Source organism: Etheostoma spectabile, chromosome 19 (genome assembly GCF_008692095.1).
Source record: "Etheostoma spectabile isolate EspeVRDwgs_2016 chromosome 19, UIUC_Espe_1.0, whole genome shotgun sequence".
In the NCBI taxonomy this organism is placed as follows: Eukaryota; Metazoa; Chordata; class Actinopteri; order Perciformes; family Percidae; genus Etheostoma; species Etheostoma spectabile.
The window spans coordinates 6,938,230-6,956,673 of record NC_045751.1 but is presented as its reverse complement, the minus strand read 5'-3'; the positions used below and the strand labels follow the sequence as shown (position 1 = coordinate 6,956,673).

Here is an 18,444-nt window from a genome sequence, read left to right as displayed (position 1 = left end):
CATTGCTCTGCTCTCCTTGTTTTGTGTCACCATGTGTTGACTTTCCTGTGTAGGCCCACATGTTACGCATGACAGAAGGACATGCTCTATTATAGCCACAGAGCACAAGACCCACTGGATGTTTTTTAATGAAAAGTGTATAGGTTTGGTTGCCCATTTCTCGGCCTACTTGCTCTTTCATTTTTCTTCGCCTACTTGCTCTTTCCGTTTTCTTCTCCAACTTCTTAACATAGGCTACCACTCTTTTTTTGGATTAAGTATAAAATTGCCAACACATATTGTACCTGTTTTTTACTGCCTCAACCTGGCTACTCGCTCTTTTCCGAGGAGACCTGAATGTGCTGGGACCATAGACCGTTACAGTCTATGGCTGGGACCCACCAGCGTTATTTTTTCCCTCTGTCTGACCATTCTCGAGTTTAAAGCATTAAGGAAAATTAAATGTTTCTTTTACGCTATATGCACTTGATATTTCCGGTTATAAACAATAGGCAATGGCAGTTTACGAGGAACACCAGAACGCATCAGAGCAGGGGCGGTGTTTGAAAAGTGTTCAGGAAGCTGTTTAACAAAACGAAACTGTACCAACTTTGACAGCAAGACTCTTCCAGCTCGTCTGTAAATTGTTTGACAGGCATTATTTGGGTGAAAATGCAGAGCAGTGCTTACGGGGCGTCGTTGGCTGGCGGGGCTTTTGATTTAGTACATTATGTAAAACAGCCTCAAACCATTTTGCGCTGCCTGAGCTGGGTGAGTGACTTCACGGAAACATTAGCATCAAAGTTAGCCCGCTGTCACATCACCGATGTTAACAGATGTGAGCGGCCAGTGTCGACACAGATCAATCGATAATGCAGCTTGTTCGCTGTATGCGCTGCTAACACCGGACATGAACTGGGTGTTGGGTTAAAAGCTTAAATAAACGTTACATGAGGTGAAAATTAGATGTTTATTTTCTTGTACTACCTGTTGATATTAGCTAACGTCAGCTAGCATGTCCAGTGCTGTGTCACCGCACTGTGCCAGTTTTCCAACTGAAAGATGGACGATTTGTTTGGTATTTGCGTTGTTTTTTTCTGCTATGAAAAGTGGACCAGGGTGAATTAAAACTCACGCAAGATGTCGCTCTTTGTATTGTAGTGTTTAACTAACTTAGAGTGTGAGAAAAATACTTTTAGAGCGTCATCTGTTGCGCTCATCTTGGCCCGCAGAGTTTCAAGCGCGTAATATCGTCAGTTCTATTAGATTAAGTTCTGGTTCAAGCTAAATAATGTAATAATAACAATACACTTTTAAACCTCTTTAAATTACATTTACAAAGTGCCATACAATAAGAGAAATTATTATATTATAATTTTAAGAGTAACTTAAAAAGGAGGCGCAGTTTGCTGCCTGTATATCTTCAGGCAAGCCATTTAATATTCAATACAGTTTTATTTATAGAGTCAAATCATAACAGAAGTAATCTCAGGACACTTTACAAATAGAGTAGGTCTAGACCACAACCACTTACTTAAGAGCATGCAAGTCTTTTTAATCCAATGCCCTTACAGCAAAGGCTTTGTCACCTTTGTGTTAAATCTAGATTTGTGAACAAGACAAAGGAAAGCAGTTAAGGAACTCAGGCAGTGAGAGTGAACAGAAGGTACCAAAAGATCAAAAATATCATCCGTAAGATTTAAATCTTAATACTCCATTTTAATAGAAACAGGTAGATGGTACAAAGATGCCAGGATCAGTGAAATATGAATGTAGAGTTGCAACCAATGGTTATTTTCATTATTGGTGACATCTTGAAATGGCTTGTTTTGTCTGACTAAAACCCAAATATGTTAATTTTTAAAATGATTTAAAATGCAGAGAAGAAGCACATTTAAGAAGCTGCAACCGGAGAATATGTGCTTGGCTAAACTACAAATGAATCGTGTATCTAAATTGTTGCTGATCTTGTGTGAGAAGTGGATCAGGAACAAGGATCACTTACACAAGATGGCACTCTCTTTTCATTCCATATTTAATGTGTTGAAATGGATGAAGAATTTAAACTTTTCATCCGCGTGGCTCCACTTGTGTGAACTGGCTTGGCAGGCGTTTTGATAGAGTTTTCTTATGGTGGACGCTTTCTTGTCATGTGCTGAGAATCACACGGCCCCTGCAGCTGCTTAACTTAAAACATGTTTCACTCCTTCCCCCTGGCATTAACCCTATGTGTCTCTTCTTTGCAGTTATTCTCCATTGTGGTCTTTGCAACCATCACAGCAGAGGGCTACATTAACAAAAAAGAAGAAAGTGAAACAAGTTGCATCTTCAACAAAAACGACAGCGCCTGTAGCTACGGGGTCGGAATTGGAGTCCTGGCCTTCTTGGCTTGTGTTGTCTTCCTCGTGCTGGACGCCCACTTCCCGCAGATCAGCAATGCCAAAGAGAGAAAATTTATTGTTATAGGAGATTTGGTCTTCTCAGGTGAGAGTCAGGTTTCACTGTAGACTGCTCATACTAAAATACAGGAACTGTGCCCAAAAACAGGAAGTGCAACCTTGTTGAAATGAATTCTGTCATCCTATTGTATTTCATCTTAAACCAGACAATTTGTTTCTCTTTTTTTAAATCATTTTCATTGGGGGACAGTGGCTTGGACGTTCCTGTGGTTCATTTGCTTCTGTGTCCTGGCCAACCAGTGGGCCAAAACCGATGGACCGGAGGTTGCTGTCGCTCCTGATGCCGCCCGGGCCATCATAGCCTTCTCCTTCTTCTCGATCATCACCTGGGTGAGCCTTTCATCCATTCCATGTGTGGACAGCATTTGACAAACAAAATCATATGATAACACATAAACTCAGCTGTAGGGATGTAATGATTACCAGTGTCACGGTAAACCACGATTCAAAATGTTGAAAATAACAATTTCTATTTTCATTTAAAATATCATTATTATCACGGTGTGGAAACCGTGTGTTTAATCCTTCCCAGCTTCATCCGGGTCTCCTGAAGTTGCCGTGCAGGCGCACTGCATAGCCTATAACATCTGTTTCTTGAAGTTGGAATCATGGCGGAAGGAGGAGACGAATGTGCTCAGGACACTTATCAGCCCTCTAAGAAGACTAAGTCTGAAGCATGGGCATATTTAGGTTATTATAAGAATGCTGAAGAACAGTTTATTGAAGATAGTTATCCTGTCTGCAGAACGTTCAGGAAAAAAGTTGCTTCTAAAGGCATTGAGCACACTTAAAAATACCACGATAATACCTCACTATAACCGTGAGGTTACATTTTCATATCATTACATCCCTACTCAGCTGGTTGAAAAATTTGCCAGAGATTTGTGTAAAAGCTCCACTTACTAACTCTAAATTTCCCTCAACAGGGTATCTTGTCCTTCTTTGCATTTGGAAGGTATCGCCAAGGCGTCAGTGAATTTGACCAGGAGTACAGAGACCCAGCCAACGACCACAGCTCTCCGTACCCACCCACCCCGTATGCCAGCAGCAGCGGCCCCACGGGCTACCAGCAGTCGCCTTTCTCCCACAACCAGGAGCAGCCGGGAGAATACCAGCCTCCAGCTTATTGAAGGACTCAGATTCAAACCTATGGAGCCAACAAGGGTTTTGCTTTTTAAATAAATATGTGTGCCGAGGGTTTAAGTTAAACTGTTCTCTGCACTCGCATTTACTTCCTGCAGATCGGTTTGCATATTTTTTGGGTGCACTGTGTTTATAGTTAATCACATTGTTGTTAGAGTTGTGGTGGATGTTTGCTGTGTTGTTCAAAGTGCCACACAGATCAGGGGAACTCTAAACATGTATTTTGTTTTTGTGAGGCGATGAATGATCGTGCCATTGTTGTCTTTGTACCAAAACAACTATAGTTGTTTCTGTACCCGTTTCGTTAGGGTTAGGAGTGCAAGCTGTTGATATCAAAGCACTAATCAACAAACAGGTCAGGATTTACTTTGTTGCAGGAAAATCTGCTTTGCATTTTAAGACACAAAATAGATTTTTTTTTTTTTATGTAATATGTTACTGTTTAGTACGTATTCATTTTTTTTATTACTTTCAGATTCATTATACTGCAGTTCAACAATTTTGCTATACAGTTTTTTGACCACAAAATAATCCCATATTGTTTAATCAATAGGTGCAACGTAACTACTGTAATGCCCTGTTTTTTTTTTTCTTACTAATCAACCACTGACAAATGACTTGTATGCACTGAAAAGCACAATTCATTTCTTTGGGGCAGTTAATTGCCAATATCTGATCGAAGAATGTTAATTTTAATGTTTTAAGTCCAATTCTGCCACCATTACTTTGTAGTATTAGTATTTATGGGTGTTGTGTTTTATTTTCAGGTAGCCAAACCATTGATTTGTATCAGCTACCTCCCATTGGAGTTGAATGTGCCTTAGAGTTCACTTACTGTAGTTGTTAAAAATATCCAATGCAGAAAATGTTCCAGCCCATTTGGTTTCAGGAATTCAGTAATGTGGTAAATTAATATATTTATAATCTTATTTAATCCTCTTAGTCCAGGTACATGACAATCATACCATTTTTTTTTTCTACATTACTTTTTCTTCTTGCTTTTCTTACACTGTAGTTGTGCATGTGTTGCAGTTACAATGTTGTGCTCAATGGCTTTACAACAATTCCACATTAAAGTGCCTTTATACAGTATTCTGTATTACACAGGGGTTGCCAAATAAAAACTCTTCTTTTTTTGAACCTCTTAGTCGGCACATTATTGGTATCCTCTTCTAAAGACAGACCCGGACCTTGTGCAGAGCTGTGCTCCCTTGGCAAATATTTGAGTATTGTGGCAGGTAACGTGGAGTAACTTGTGAACTGTGGAGACAGACCTGTAACAATATAAATATATTAAAATACATGCATACTTTACAGAAGAGCATTTTAAACAAAGATGTGTATTTCCACATATCTGGACAATAACCAACATTGCATATTCTAAGTTAGAAAGTTCATACAGTCAGTTCTTGGAAGAAAATGTTCATTGTTAAAAGATCTTGCGATGTTTGGAAAACCACTTTTTATATTTGATGCATTAAAAAACTAATTAATTTTCCAATGACAAAATTGATTAATAGACAAAGCTTTGTAGAATGTATGTAAGGCGTACAGGCCTACATTTTACAGATTCTTCCCATACAAAGACATCTAAAAAAACTAAACTTTAACGAAATCTACCTAAAATGAGTATCCTCTCTACATTTGCATAAATAATGTCCTCGCAATTAAAAAACATTTCCAAATAAGAAAATAGGCATTTTCCTACCATGATAACTGAGGTAATTAATCGTAATTAGTATCCTGTATGTTCCGCTATCAAGCAACGTATCAGGCGTGGATTATTATTAACCTCAATATCTAATATTGATTTGGTGAAAGCATTCGTATTTTGCAAAAAACACTTTATTTTTCACACTGCCAAAACGAGATTCTAGGTTTCTTATCACAGCAAGAGAAGTGCGGAAACGTTTTAAAGTTTATATAATAATATTTATTTATTCAGTGTGGGAACAAAATCATTGACTATGTTCATCTTTACGGTTCCTCGTGCCTACTTCAGATGCACACAGCCACTTTAAAATAAAGATAATAGGGTTAATGAAGTTACATTTTAACCTAAACATGTCTGACATTTTAATCCGCTCATCATAAAAGTAATTTAAATGATGGCGTAAAGTCTCGGCTCGTAGTTGTCAAATTTCTGACAGCACTTGAAGGCCCCGTTTGACAAACCCTCTATCGCATCCACCGCGCGCAAGCAAGCTGTGCACGCTGCTGTCGTCATCAGTACATACAGGAAGTAATGAGCGGCTGTCTGGAGAACTGGGGACGGAGGAAAAGGAGCCGAAGAAGGAAGCGATACAATAATGGTACAGCTACTACCATACGGACTGTGAGCTGAACATCTAACATCTGCGGTGAGTAGGAAACAAAACGAGAAAGTTTCAGATCGCTTATTTACGCAGCCATTTGTGATGGCATCTTTTCAGGTCAGCTAACACATAACGATACCATACATACACATGCATATAGGATGTTTGTCTGCGTGTTTGTGAAGGAGTAGACGGAGACTTAAAATCGCCACAAAATAACTCTACTAACAGTACATACCATATTAAACTACTTTGCTCAGATCTCTAGTGGATTAAAGGCCTGCAGCTCTTTGTGGGAATATTTGGCCCCAGTGGTCTGCAAACTAAATGAAAAATACTCTAATATCAATATTGTGGATCTATTTAGCATCTTCTCATTGGATAATGACACTAAATCAAGTCATCTAATGCACATATGTATGGCGGCGGCTTGATATGCAGAGGTTTGGGCCTGACTGCAATAAGTGAACAATGTATGGGCCTCACACACACTTCCTCTGTCCTTGATCTGTTTCCTTTGAAATTCACCTCCCCAGATGTCATCCTTTGTGGCAGCACAGAGCATACTCTCATTTTCACCTCAGGAAACCACCAGCGTTATATTTTATAGGGGCTTGTGTCAGGACAGGACTCTGTCCAGAATTATAAAACTGCTCATGCAATCATGGAGGCACTGTAAACCTTCATGTTGTATATTATGCCACGCCATTGTCCAACTAATGTTGGACAATGAGATGAGAACCACTTTGAGACACTCAGAAGTATGGCTTGGCGATAGGAAGAAAATCAGATATCACTACAATATTGAGCAAATACCTTAATGTTGATATTGCAATGGTATTGTAGGGTTGACAATTGGTGCTTTAACAACATATTTTAAATGATGATTAAGTGGTTAAAGGCAAATAATAGCTAGAACAGTCTAGTAAGTTCAGAAAATGACATCACTCTACTGTAATGTACCCTTTAAAACCAGGAAAAGACAACACTTACCACATTATGATAGAGACGATATCTAGTCTAATATTGATACATTGCCAAGTCCTGCTCAGAAGTTGCATGTTTAGTAATTTATACTTAATGCTTAAACACCTAGTCAAATAATCAATACGTTGGGCAACAAGTGTGGTAAGGATTTTCTACTTACTGTTTTAGGTCATTGTAAATGGAATATTCTTGGATTTTGGACTGGCAGCTGGACAAAACCAACATTTTGATGATGTCACCTTGGACCTTGGCCATTTTTTACATTTTGATTGACCAAATGATTTCTGGAACAAGTGACCAGTTGGTGATATGCATAACATCTTTTATCAGAGTGTAACTTTTAGAATGCAATATTATAAATATAGTTTTATACCAAAACCTTTTGGAAGCTCTTATTAGTAAACATTTATCGATACAATAACTAGATGTGGAGAGTCTCTTCTAGCTAATCCAGTGAATGAAATACTTATTATTATTATTATTAAATTAAATACTATTATTCATGAACCTGTAAAACATGTATGCAATAATGCTGCAAATATTGCTGTTTCTTGCTCACTTATTTGCAATATTACCCACAATGGTCATGTTCAATAGACAGCTACCTCCATACAAACTGTATAGCAGAAATGGCACATTTATAATGCTTCTATTAAATAAGTTGTCATATCTCCCAACTCTAGATTATATATTTTGTCAGTCTGAATGTAAACTAGTTGAACCCTTTGTAGCTTTTTGAGTAATAATTCACATCTCAAACTCCCAACATATTCTTGGGCATAATGAGTTAAATCAGTTCTTAACAAATTTGACTACAATAGACGTTTGTTTGAGTTCCCGTAGCCTCCCTGTTGACTGTGTAACCGCTCTGCTGTTGTTATCAGGCTGATCTCTGTCCCCAGTCCAGTCCCTGTACTCAGAGGGCTGATTGCACCACAGAAACACCTCCATTATGTACATGTTTCAAATTCTTGTAGTGACAGCAGGTTTGCTTTTAACTTCTATTTAGTCAGTAGGGTTTTCAGCTTTCCACCTTTTCATGCAGGTGAAGTTATTGTGCAGGCCAGAAATGATAACTTGGTGAATTGTGTCGGCCTCTTGCACGGTTTGCCCCTTTGGACCGGAACATAATCCTCCAACTCTAGTTAAAGTTCACAAGCATTGTGTCAATCCTTAGCCATGGTTCCACTGCAATTAATCTGTGAGCAGAAAGACATCAGGACTGATTGTGAAGGTCTGCTTTAAGGATAGAGATGACACACGGCAAGAGGAGACGAAAGGGTAAGAATATAATTTAGTTTCAGTGAAGGTCATTTTGGCTAAATCAGAATCAAAACAGTCTTTTACCTTCCTAAATATCTGCCACTTGTTGGTGTATTATAGCGAGGATAGTTTTTTTGCCTCCGAGTGCGGCCCCTGATGGTGCTGCCATAATGGACTGCTGTTTGGCTCGGGGCCCTCTCATGAAAGAGTCTTTCTGCTCTTGTGCCCCTTTCGAAGAAATGCAGCCACGTTTAGGCCACAGAGTATGAAGCTCCTGAGGCCGAGTTTAGAGGTCCCTGGAATTTGGTTAGGAGCAGATTGCACACATTTCTACTCTACACAGCCTGGCGGTTACCCCTCAAGTGTAGACAGACAAGGTCTCATTAGTTTGTGTGTTTAGGCAAATATCGGTTGGATTTCTGAGACCTTTCTGGCTGCAACATTACATAACTCCGCACAGTCAGTTATGTAAAGTTAAATGAAAATTTAATTTGCCTAACTAAACTAGGGCCCCAACTAACAATTCATTTTATTATTTATTATTCTTCTGATATTGTTCTTGAAACTAATCCACTAATCACTTGGTTAATTATAAGTCAGGAAAAAAGTGAAAAATGCCCCTGACAATTCCTAGAGCCCGGAGTGACATAATTAAATGTCTTGTTTTATCCGACCAACAGTCCAAAAGCTGAGTTTTCATATTCAATAATAATGCTGCAACTAACAATTATTTGTTATTATACAATTATATGTTTATCTTTTGATTAACAGTTTGGCCTGTAAAATGCCGCAAAATTCAAATAATTGTTAAAACGTGCTTGCTTAATATGAATATGTCATTGACTTAAATGAGTAATTGATTATCAAAATGGTTGGTGAATCATTTTCTGTTTATTTTATCATTAATATATGTATATGTACAACTGAGAGCAGTGCTTGTGCCGGTGGTTTGTGCTGGACTAGCTGGCTGTTCCTACTTTTACCTGTTCACAGCGGCCCTCCCTTCCTTGTCACTGAACGGGCTCCTCCCAGCCTCCACGTTGACGATCACCATGGTTGCCACTTAATATTCACCCAACCTACAACAGAGCTACTTCCTGCTTCTTGTCATGTAGCCTTTAACCCGGCATACACTCACTTGTGTGAGCTCTTAAGCACATTTAAAATACAGGCTTAAATGAATGATCTGCCTGCATACACAGGATTTGATTGTTGAAGAGAGTCTGCTTATGGAGAGTATGTGAGTTTAAACACTTAAATGTCTTGTTTTAGGCCGGACCAGAGTATGTTTGAAAGAAACTTTGTCTTCAGATCGTTTACATTGTTTAAAGATGTTTTTTTTTTATTGAATTGGATTTTTACTTTCTTACTTTATTTTTAACATTTAAAAAAAGTCTATATACGGTATACAAACAGTGTAGTGAAGGATAAAGGAACAAGCCCTTCGGTTTAGTTTTGGTATTTTCTCACAGGGCAAAGCAGGTTTAGCAGCTATTTCCTGTCAGCTGAAACTCTGCAGCTCTAAATTCCAGCTGTATGTGTACAGCTCAATTTATGAATTGTTCCTTATAAAAAACCTATCCTGTATAATCTCAATGGGGACCTGTATTTGAGGGCAAAATAACCATATTAAAGCGAGACCATGTCACTTTTTAAAGAACAAAAAACACACTCCTTCTTTTACAAATGAAAAGTTGAATTCATAAGCAATAAAACACACCACACCTCACTTGAATACACTCAGGGCTTCTGCTGCTACATCTTTACTTAGTCTGATATTACCAGGAGATTTGGTTGCTAAACGTTAACAACAACTGAAAGTTAACAACCTTTAGATAGATATTGCTCTGCAAGGGATATTACTGTGCCGGTTTTGACATTCTGACTCTTCTCCACTGCTATTGTTACCCTATGTTTTAGAATATACCAGTATCCCGTCACTTGGGACTACAATGGCTACTGTTTACAAAAGTTCTTACTTTAAAGGGATCGATTGTAACAGACAAACAACAAACACATAGGACCTGAGACACAGGACCTCCTCTCTACCAATGAAAACCTGAGAAGAGGACAAAATACACAAATGAGACAAAACGTAGCAGATGAAATGTTGCATAAGCACACCATTCACACAGATACGGAAGAAGGAAACAAACACACCCAAAGGGAGAGAGAGACAACATGGACAACATGCACACAGGGCAAAGTGAGAATATTTTGTTTTTGTTTACAGGGAAGATTTTGATGTGGAAAAATACTCAAATTTTTTTTTTTTTACACATTTATAGCATGTAAAAAGAGATATATTTGTAATTAATTAATTTTTGTTGTGCCTTTTTAAATTGTGAAAATGACTTTGGAAGAGGCGTTTGAAGGAACCATACATGAGAGAAAAGAACATTCCCACACACTGTCCTGTTTACCTGCAATAAACCTTATTTTTTTATAAGTTCAATTAAAGTTTATTGCATATAAATAGGACAGTGTGCGAGGAATTTCTTTTCTTTCACCTATGGTAATTTCCTCCTCCTGTCCATAAGATATATGTATATAAGAGCCTTCATAGTCAAGAAACCATACAGGACATTTTTAAGAAAAATGTTAATGGTTTTGCTGTTGATTTAATAAAAGGAGAACAAAATTGACCTACTTCTAGAGCTATGGGGGCACCTTAAATAAAAGCTATTAAAGACTAGTAGAAACTGTAATCCATCACTCATTCAGTCAGTTTTTTGTTGTACAAGTGGGCCTGACTTACCATCTCTCTCTATTTCTCTTTAGGTCTCGCTCGGCCTCCGTCCTCCATGCCTGCTCCTGCAGGCTTCACCCGACTGGAGCAGAATGAGCCTTTGAACACTCTACGGATCTCTGTCGGAGGACTCCCTATGTTGGCTTCCATGGCCAACACCACTGACCCTCGTTTCCGCCTTAAATGGAGGCCCATTGTGGCAGTGGCCTTCTCCCTGGCTGTGCTTATCCTGCTCTTCATCCACTTAAGCATGGGTTTGCGCTCCCACTCTTACGACTCACCCAGCTGGAGAGCCATGCACAGTGACGCCCAGTGGTCCGATTCCCATTACAACGACACCTACCCTCTCAGTCGACCGGAGCAAACGCCACGGGGCACCCGCTACCGCATTGGGGTCATTGCCGATCTGGACACAAGTTCTCGTAGTGACAAAAAGCTGACGTGGTTCAGCTACATGCGACGGGGGCACCTGTTGCTGTCCCAAAGTGGTGACAAGGTAGCAGTTGAATGGGATGCGGACAGGGTGGTGCTTGAAAGCCACCTTTCGGAGAAGGGCAGGGGTATGGAGCTGTCTGAGCTGGTGGTGTTCAACGGGAAGCTCTACAGCGTCGATGACAGGACGGGCATCGTCTACCAAATTGATGGTGACAAGATTGTGCCCTGGGTCATCTTACCCGACGGTGACGGCAGCGTTGCCAAAGGTCTGCGTTACCCTCCACTCATACATGTGCTTTCCATTTTGTGATACTTTAGACTTCTACTCCACTTCATTTCACAGGGAAATATTGTACTTTTTACCCCACCGACAGTTTTGTTGTCATTACTTAGAATTCCTCATGGGAGTGGCAGAAACTACACACCATAGCTTTAAACATTGAGATATCCGTATTAACAATCATATAATCTAAACACATAATAATACTTCAATGAAACATCCATTTTTCTACATTCTTAGTGCTTGACTAATGCTTTAAGTATCTACTGATAATACTTTTGTAGTTTTACTTAAATGCCGAACTGTTGCTTGTAATGGAGTATTTTTATGTGCTTACTTGGTACCTATGTACTTTCTCCTGAAAGGGTTCAAAGCCGAGTGGCTGGCGGTCAAGGACAAGCACCTGTATGTCGGCGGTCTGGGGAAAGAGTGGACCACCACTCAAGGCGAGTTTGTCAACAACAACCCAGAGTGGGTCAAAGTAGTGGGCTTCCGAGGGGATGTACAACATGAGAACTGGGTTCCCAAGTACAAATCCCTCAAGTCCGCTGCAGGGATACAGCCTCCAGGTGAGCATGTAAATCTGGTCTCGCTTACCATTGCTTTTATTTTATTTCCCTTTTGTTTACGGTATTCCCCTGAATCTCCGCAGGGTATCTCATCCACGAGTCAGCAGCGTGGAGCGACATCCTGCAGCGCTGGTTTTTCCTCCCTCGCCGCGCCAGCAAGGAGCGCTACGAGGAGACTGCCGACGAGCGTCGAGGCACGAACCTCGTCCTTAGCTGCTCGCCAGATTTCAAGGACATCATTGTAAGTCGAGTGGGACCACTTAACCGCACTCACGGATTCTCTTCCTTCAAGTTTGTCCCCAATACAGATGACCAGATCATCCTGGCTCTCAAGTCAGAGGAAGACGCCGGAAAGATTGCCACGTACGTCACGGCCTTCACGCTTGACGGACGCATCCTTTTACCTGAAACCAAGATCGGGGATGTAAAATATGAGGGCTTGGAGTTCATATAGACTGAAAGACTCCTTCTTGAGGCCACTGCACTGTTGTTTTATTTTGTTTACAATCAAGTCACTGTTGAAGTTACTGTACTCGCTGCTTCCTCATTAAGACACAACTCCAATCCTTAAAGGATCGCCTTCAGTACGCATAGAAGCTGAGACTGTAAATTATGGTGGTCTCGTTTTGGGTTTGAGAAAGTGCCAGTACGTCCTAGGACAAATGTGGCCCTTAAGAGTGCTGTAGCCTTTCTTGTAATGAATGTACAAATGAATGATTTATCAGGCTGTGATTTCTTTTCTTAAAACACACAGTTTCATGCACATACTGTACACTCTCAAAAGGTCAAAGGTTTTTTTCCCCTTTGCTCCATGTCAAACATTATTCTGTACACATCAAACATGTTGTTTTCATTTCACTAACTAAAGGTCTGTTTTTATCCTTCATAAAACTCAACAATATTTGAAGGAAATTTTGGTGAAAAATCCGTTGTGTAATGTTTTGGGTGGGATTACTTCTTTTAGTAAAAATCTTGATTCCTATTTACTGGTGCTTGTCCTTTAATAAACCGCCTGTTTGCGAAACCAGAGGCCAGAAGCCTGTACTATGAAGCCAGATTTGGTGTCAACGAGGTAACTTCAGTTTTGCTGTGCAAATACTGCCTCTTTAATGTGAACGCACGCCGGATAGGGAAACCAGAACAAACATACATATAAACAATAACAATGAGTAAATATATCTGATATAATAATACAAGTAAACAGAATACTTATGATATAATTGTAGATACTAAACAAATTATGTGCATGTCCCTCAAAGGGTACTTTGAAACAATAAAAAAAGAATGGAAAAATGATAATATATAAAATTCTCTACTTATTTTGCCTTGTATTGTAGCAGGAGAAGACATTTTTAGCTGCTAGCCATGCTGTGCTTTTATCTTCCCCTAATGGAAAAGGAAGCTGTTTGCCCTCAGTGTAGGTAGTGAAGCCTGGTATACAGTATGTCTTTCAATGTTTTGGAAATATTTGAGACATAAACATAGGAAATGTAATTCTGTTTCGAGATCTTGGAGGCAGTGTGCACAGACACGGTCCTCTCTTGGTTTCCACACTTTTAAATGTCGACCTCTTTCAATTTTCAGCTCATGGTCACTGACTCTGTATTTTGTTAAAATTTGTATTTCTTTTAGATTTTTTGTATTTCTCTCTCTCTCTCTCTCTCTCTCTCTCTCTCTCTCTCTCTCTCTCTCTCTATATATATATAATTACACACAAATAAATGATTAGTTTGAGAAGGAGCAGGCGGAAGCAAATCGCTTCTTTGGTCCTGCCCCTATTTCACAAAATCATACCATCACAAAGTAAATAGATACAAAATAGCAGCATACAAACTTTCAGGTCTTACAATAAACAATAACTAACAACAATACAACAATAACAATACTGTTAAATTACAATTCCATTCCTGTGTTTAGGTCTATTTTTTGTATTGGTCCAGTAATGATTTCTTTAATCTATTTTTGACCTGAATGAGCTAAGGCTCTGTTTGATGTCATTGTTCAGTCCATTCCATAAGGTCACCCCACAAACTGAAATACACATGCTTTTAACAGTAGTTTGCACAAGAGGTTGCTTAAACATATAATGTCCTCTTAGATGATATCCCCCGTCTCTTTTCTTAAACATTGCACGTATGTTCCAAGGCAAAGTATTTTCTTTGATTTTAAACATAAATTGTACAGTTTTGAATGTTACAATGTCCATAAATTTTAGCAATTGTGAATTCAAAAACAGAGGATTCATAGTACAGGCCTCTGTTCAACAAAAGCAACACATGGACCTCAAACAAGTTGCAACTAGACTAAAACTGTTGTGCAAGCCCATGATGTTCTGCTTTTATCTGAAACGAAACTTAAGGGAAAGTGGCAGGAATTGAGAAGTTTGCCGTAGTTTTGCTTTAAAAGGGGTGGGATTTTGTGTCACAGACTTCAAAAGAGCAAGAGAGAGGCACATTTTGGGACAACAGCACTTCATAACCTAAGGGGAGAAGGTAATGTGCTTGTATTATATGTAAGGATTCAGCGTATTTTGATTTAAGTTATTGAATGTTCTTTTTTTTCACAGATTTAGTACAGCCAGTTAAAATAAATTTTATATCCATCTTAATGAAAACAAAGTACAGGTTTTCATATTTGACCTTTAAGAAATAAATCTATTGATTCATACGCAAAAAGACCAAAACAGCACTAGAGTTCCACCCTTGCTCGTGCTTTTGATTAAGATCAAAACCATTCAAAGCGTTATCTTACAATGAGAAGCAAAGCATATTTCTTACATTGCCTCTTCTTCTTTGTCATTGACTGTCTGTGTCAGAGTCCCACACTGGTGATCGGAAATGCTTGCACCAAGAAACATATTCACTCTGTGGCTTCTGCTACTTCTCCATGATGTCTCTGAAAGTGCAACGGGATTTGACTGGTTCAGTGAGTCCGAAGCATATCTCAGTGAAAACTAAATACATTGCTTACATTTTTGCCTTGAAATGAAAATGAGTTATATTGAAAGGAAAAGTAGTCTTGATACTGTACTAGTTTTCAGTGAATAACTATAAACTATGCAATGCTTATGTTTTGTGTCTTTCGATTCAGATTACTCTATTGTCTATTAGATTTGCATAAAATGTAAATGTGTCTTTGCCATATAAGACACCACACACCATACACAACAATTATGCATCTTAAAATGTTAGAGTGACCAAGTGGGAGTAATATAAGTGATGAGTGGATTGTCCTTCCACTGCTATGTAAGTCTATTAAAACATTACATCAGTGCATGATGCTCAGAAGTATTTAGCAACAAATAAATGTCGGCCTACACTAAAATGTAATAAGTGATGGTGTATATTGCAGAATGTCTTTAAAACAGCCTTAAGCGGGATTTAGGGGAAAGATATTCTGACCATGCTCACTCAACCAAATGTTGTATAATCTCTGTGCTGTCATGGCCTTGGTCAGTATCCTATGCCTGTGTTTGCATACAGATAGAGAAAGAAACCCTGTGCCGCAGGAAGGTGATGTGAGGCTGTTTGGCGGCAGTGCTTCTGAGGGCCGTGTGGAAATCTACCATGAGGGTTATTGGGGAACGGTGTGTGACGATGGCTGGGACATGGCCGAGGCCCAAGTGGTGTGTCGTCAGCTCCACTTCCCGGGAGCCAAGTCTGTTGTCATTGGGAAGGACTACGGAAAAGGTGCCCTCTACTTCCATTTACTCCCCACCAGAGGGCAGTGAAATTATTGTAATGAGTTAGGAGCTGTGAATCAATACTAATGCCACAAATTCATTCAGCCACCAAAAAGGTCACTGTTTTATGTGTCACTGCCAGAACAATTAACAAATGATTCCCTTTTTTACATCATAGCATCTGGACCTATTTGGCTGGATGATTTAACATGTAAAGGCACAGAGAACCACCTGTTTAAATGTGCGTTCAAAAGCTGGGGAACAACGGACTGCAGCCACAAAGAGGACGTTGGAGTTATTTGCGAAACAACTGGTATGCATCTAGACTCTCTTCATACTCTCAATGCTCTATCAAATGTTAATCAAATGATTTCTGGTTTCAGGCACCAATCTGACCATCAGTGATTCGACACACTCACTGGACCACAGCATCAGTCTGTCTGATGAACTCGGCCAAATCTTTGACAGCGGGAATGGCTGTGACTTCCAGATCTTGGTCCAGAGTGCAACTGGAAACAGAAATGAGGATGGGGCCCCGGAGATGGTTGCGACAACGATTTGCACACACAAAATTGTCCTCTCACAATTCCCACTCTTCAATGCTTCAGAGGGGATGACGAGCATCACGGTCCCCATAAGCCAGTCTTGCCAACCACATTTTACCTCCTTCATCAGGTATACTAAACTACAATGACTTGTAACAATTTAATATACATAATTCATTGATACCATCTATATGTTTTGTGAGAGAGAAACAGAAAGCAAACTCACTGGAATACATCTAAAAAAAAACTAATAAATATTCTACAATCTCAATAGGTACATTTACACCCGCAAGGTGGATGTGACCTTCTCCTCTGCCCAGTGCCTCCACTGGATGGCGTATAAGTTTGGGGTGAAGCAGCTGATGGAGGACACAGGCCGGCTGTTCTCTAAAATCCTCCCAGAAGACCCCTTGTTTAAAACCCAGGTGTCCCTTTACGAATATGCAGAGGAGACTGGGGACTTGGTCCTCCAGGAGAACTGTATTCAGTATCTGGCCTGGAACTACCAAAATCTGACCAGGTCCCCCGCTTGGACCCACCTCTCCGTTGACCTCCTTGGATCCCTTCTAACCCGCTCAGACCTGGTGGTGCCAGATGAATATTTTGTGCTTCAGACTGTGGAGAGCTGGATCACAGAGAAGGGCAACTCGACCAGTATGAAAACCCAACTTGACCTGTTGAATCGCATACGTTTCCCTATGATCCCCGCGGAAGTACTGTATAACCTGGAGGACAACTCTTCTCTCTACAGCACTCATGAGAAAGTGTATCGTGAAAACATCTTGGAAGCATTCCAGTTTAATGTTCTTCTTTTTAGCGATCTGATGTCCAACCCAAAGTTCAACAGAGAAAATGATCATTTCCAGCCCAGGTTCTACACCGCTAAGCCATGGAGCACTGTTATAATTCCAGATCAAACAAGCAGTTTCAATCATTATCAATACGGGGGGCATCAAACCCCAACCAAGTCGCTCACCACACCTGTCCACAACAGTATGATCTTTAAGCGCAACATGGTTAACTGGGAGGCAAATGTCTTCAAAAACCAATATGAATGTTCAAACCGAGGCCTGAGGTGCGACTCGTTGCCTATGGCAAGGCTGATTACCTACAACCAACTCACCGATCAGAGAAACGTCATCTTTCGTAACCGGCTCCTGCTTATCTGCCAAGGCAAGTACATCTGTCATGTCCAGGACTTCAAGGCCAACACGGCTTATGTGAATGGGTCCCAGGTTCTGACCTATCCCTGTCCTGATAACCAGTACACCTACCGCTTCGTAGTGAGACCAGAGTATGTCTGATTCAATAGCTGGACCAGGCTCAATATTTCTTACATCTGATCAATTTGTCTGCTTATTATTCCAAAGATTACAATGATTCTACAATATAATAACCATGTGATTTTTTTCATTATCTTTTTTTTTGTTAATTAGCTACAAATGTATCACCTTGCAGTCAAGTAGCCTTCACTGCTTTCATTTATATGGCAAATAAATAAAGTGATTTCTAGATCATTTTCTGTGTGTCAGTGCTTTGTTTTTTAACAAATATAAAATCCTAACCTGGAGTTTATTACGGTTTGAGACACACTAAATGACAAGTGGAGCTAAGTTAAATTAATCATCAGACTGATTTATAGCTTTACTAGTACTGGACACTGTTTGGGCTGTGAGAGATTTCGATTTTGGGTCCGGGATATATGATGGATTCTGACTCTATTTTTCCATCTCTCTACTAAGCCAAGATATGACAAGGGCTACTTGCTGTTGCCTCATACTTAACAGGCAAACACCTCTTTCCCATAAAAACTATTCCTTTTAGGTGGCTGGCTAAAGTAATTCATATCTTACTATTCCCAGTTAACTTCTTTTCATGCAAAATAGTTGAAAGTCCTGTTTATCATCACACGCCAACAGTATGAAAACAACAACCTTCCAACATATTGGCTTTATTCAGCACCATCAGATAAAGTACTGATTGGGAAAGGGATGTGTTTACATGAATTTGATCAAGCATAATAACAGTTTCCTCTTCA

The 18,444-nt window shown here is 39.7% G+C and overlaps 3 protein-coding genes across 8 annotated transcripts; all 3 read left to right on the top strand.

The window, feature by feature from the left end:
- The first annotated feature begins 532 nt into the window (after nt 1-532).
- On the top strand, nt 533-4,721 carry LOC116706979 (synaptogyrin-2). The gene is made up of 4 exons (XM_032544072.1): nt 533-750; nt 2,226-2,463; nt 2,629-2,768; nt 3,365-4,721. Exons 1-4 carry the CDS (start codon nt 652-654, stop codon nt 3,566-3,568), a joined length of 681 nt encoding a protein of 226 aa, XP_032399963.1. The 5' UTR covers nt 533-651; the 3' UTR covers nt 3,569-4,721.
- A 1,059-nt stretch (nt 4,722-5,780) lies between these two features.
- Nucleotides 5,781-13,161, top strand: LOC116706978 (soluble calcium-activated nucleotidase 1). Of its 4 annotated transcripts, none has more exons than XM_032544070.1 (4): nt 5,781-5,941; nt 10,928-11,596; nt 11,976-12,179; nt 12,263-13,161. In XM_032544070.1, exons 2-4 carry the CDS (start codon nt 10,951-10,953, stop codon nt 12,631-12,633), a joined length of 1,221 nt encoding a protein of 406 aa, XP_032399961.1. In that variant the 5' UTR covers nt 5,781-5,941; nt 10,928-10,950; the 3' UTR covers nt 12,634-13,161. The 4 variants fall into 4 exon arrangements, with proteins under 4 accessions (XP_032399961.1, XP_032399959.1, XP_032399958.1 ...); XM_032544068.1 differs by lacking the exon at nt 5,781-5,941 and adding an exon at nt 8,030-8,164; XM_032544067.1 differs by lacking the exon at nt 5,781-5,941 and adding an exon at nt 9,256-9,382.
- A 1,282-nt stretch (nt 13,162-14,443) lies between these two features.
- On the top strand, nt 14,444-17,912 carry LOC116706976 (galectin-3-binding protein A). 3 transcript variants are annotated; one of them, XM_032544064.1, is made up of 7 exons: nt 14,444-14,671; nt 14,995-15,104; nt 15,531-15,533; nt 15,662-15,868; nt 16,040-16,174; nt 16,245-16,536; nt 16,681-17,912. In XM_032544064.1, exons 2-7 carry the CDS (start codon nt 15,017-15,019, stop codon nt 17,708-17,710), a joined length of 1,755 nt encoding a protein of 584 aa, XP_032399955.1. In that variant the 5' UTR covers nt 14,444-14,671; nt 14,995-15,016; the 3' UTR covers nt 17,711-17,912. The 3 variants fall into 3 exon arrangements, with proteins under 3 accessions (XP_032399955.1, XP_032399956.1, XP_032399957.1); XM_032544065.1 differs by lacking the exon at nt 15,531-15,533 and having other exon boundaries at nt 16,681-17,710; XM_032544066.1 differs by lacking the exon at nt 15,531-15,533 and having other exon boundaries at nt 14,995-15,108; nt 15,666-15,868; nt 16,681-17,710.
- The last annotated feature ends 532 nt before the right edge of the window (nt 17,913-18,444 follow it).

What these genes read in the sequence shown, in the direction of transcription:
- LOC116706979 (XM_032544072.1), top strand. Translation starts at nt 652, where the DNA reads ATGCAGAGCAGTGCTTACGGGGCGTCGTTGGCTGGCGGGGCTTTTGAT. An exon ending in TTTTGCGCTGCCTGAGCTGG is followed by an intron (nt 751 to 2,225) that starts GTGAGTGACTTC and finishes TCTTCTTTGCAG; the next exon opens with TTATTCTCCATTGTGGTCTT. An exon ending in AGGAGATTTGGTCTTCTCAG is followed by an intron (nt 2,464 to 2,628) that starts GTGAGAGTCAGG and finishes ATTGGGGGACAG; the next exon opens with TGGCTTGGACGTTCCTGTGG.
- LOC116706978 (XM_032544067.1), top strand. Translation starts at nt 9,328, where the DNA reads ATGATCTGCCTGCATACACAGGATTTGATTGTTGAAGAGAGTCTGCTT. An exon ending in AGAGAGTCTGCTTATGGAGA is followed by an intron (nt 9,383 to 10,927) that starts GTATGTGAGTTT and finishes ATTTCTCTTTAG; the next exon opens with GTCTCGCTCGGCCTCCGTCC. An exon ending in TGCAGGGATACAGCCTCCAG is followed by an intron (nt 12,180 to 12,262) that starts GTGAGCATGTAA and finishes GAATCTCCGCAG; the next exon opens with GGTATCTCATCCACGAGTCA.
- LOC116706976 (XM_032544064.1), top strand. Translation starts at nt 15,017, where the DNA reads ATGCTTGCACCAAGAAACATATTCACTCTGTGGCTTCTGCTACTTCTC. An exon ending in AGTTATTTGCGAAACAACTG is followed by an intron (nt 16,175 to 16,244) that starts GTATGCATCTAG and finishes TTCTGGTTTCAG; the next exon opens with GCACCAATCTGACCATCAGT. An exon ending in CATTTTACCTCCTTCATCAG is followed by an intron (nt 16,537 to 16,680) that starts GTATACTAAACT and finishes CAATCTCAATAG; the next exon opens with GTACATTTACACCCGCAAGG.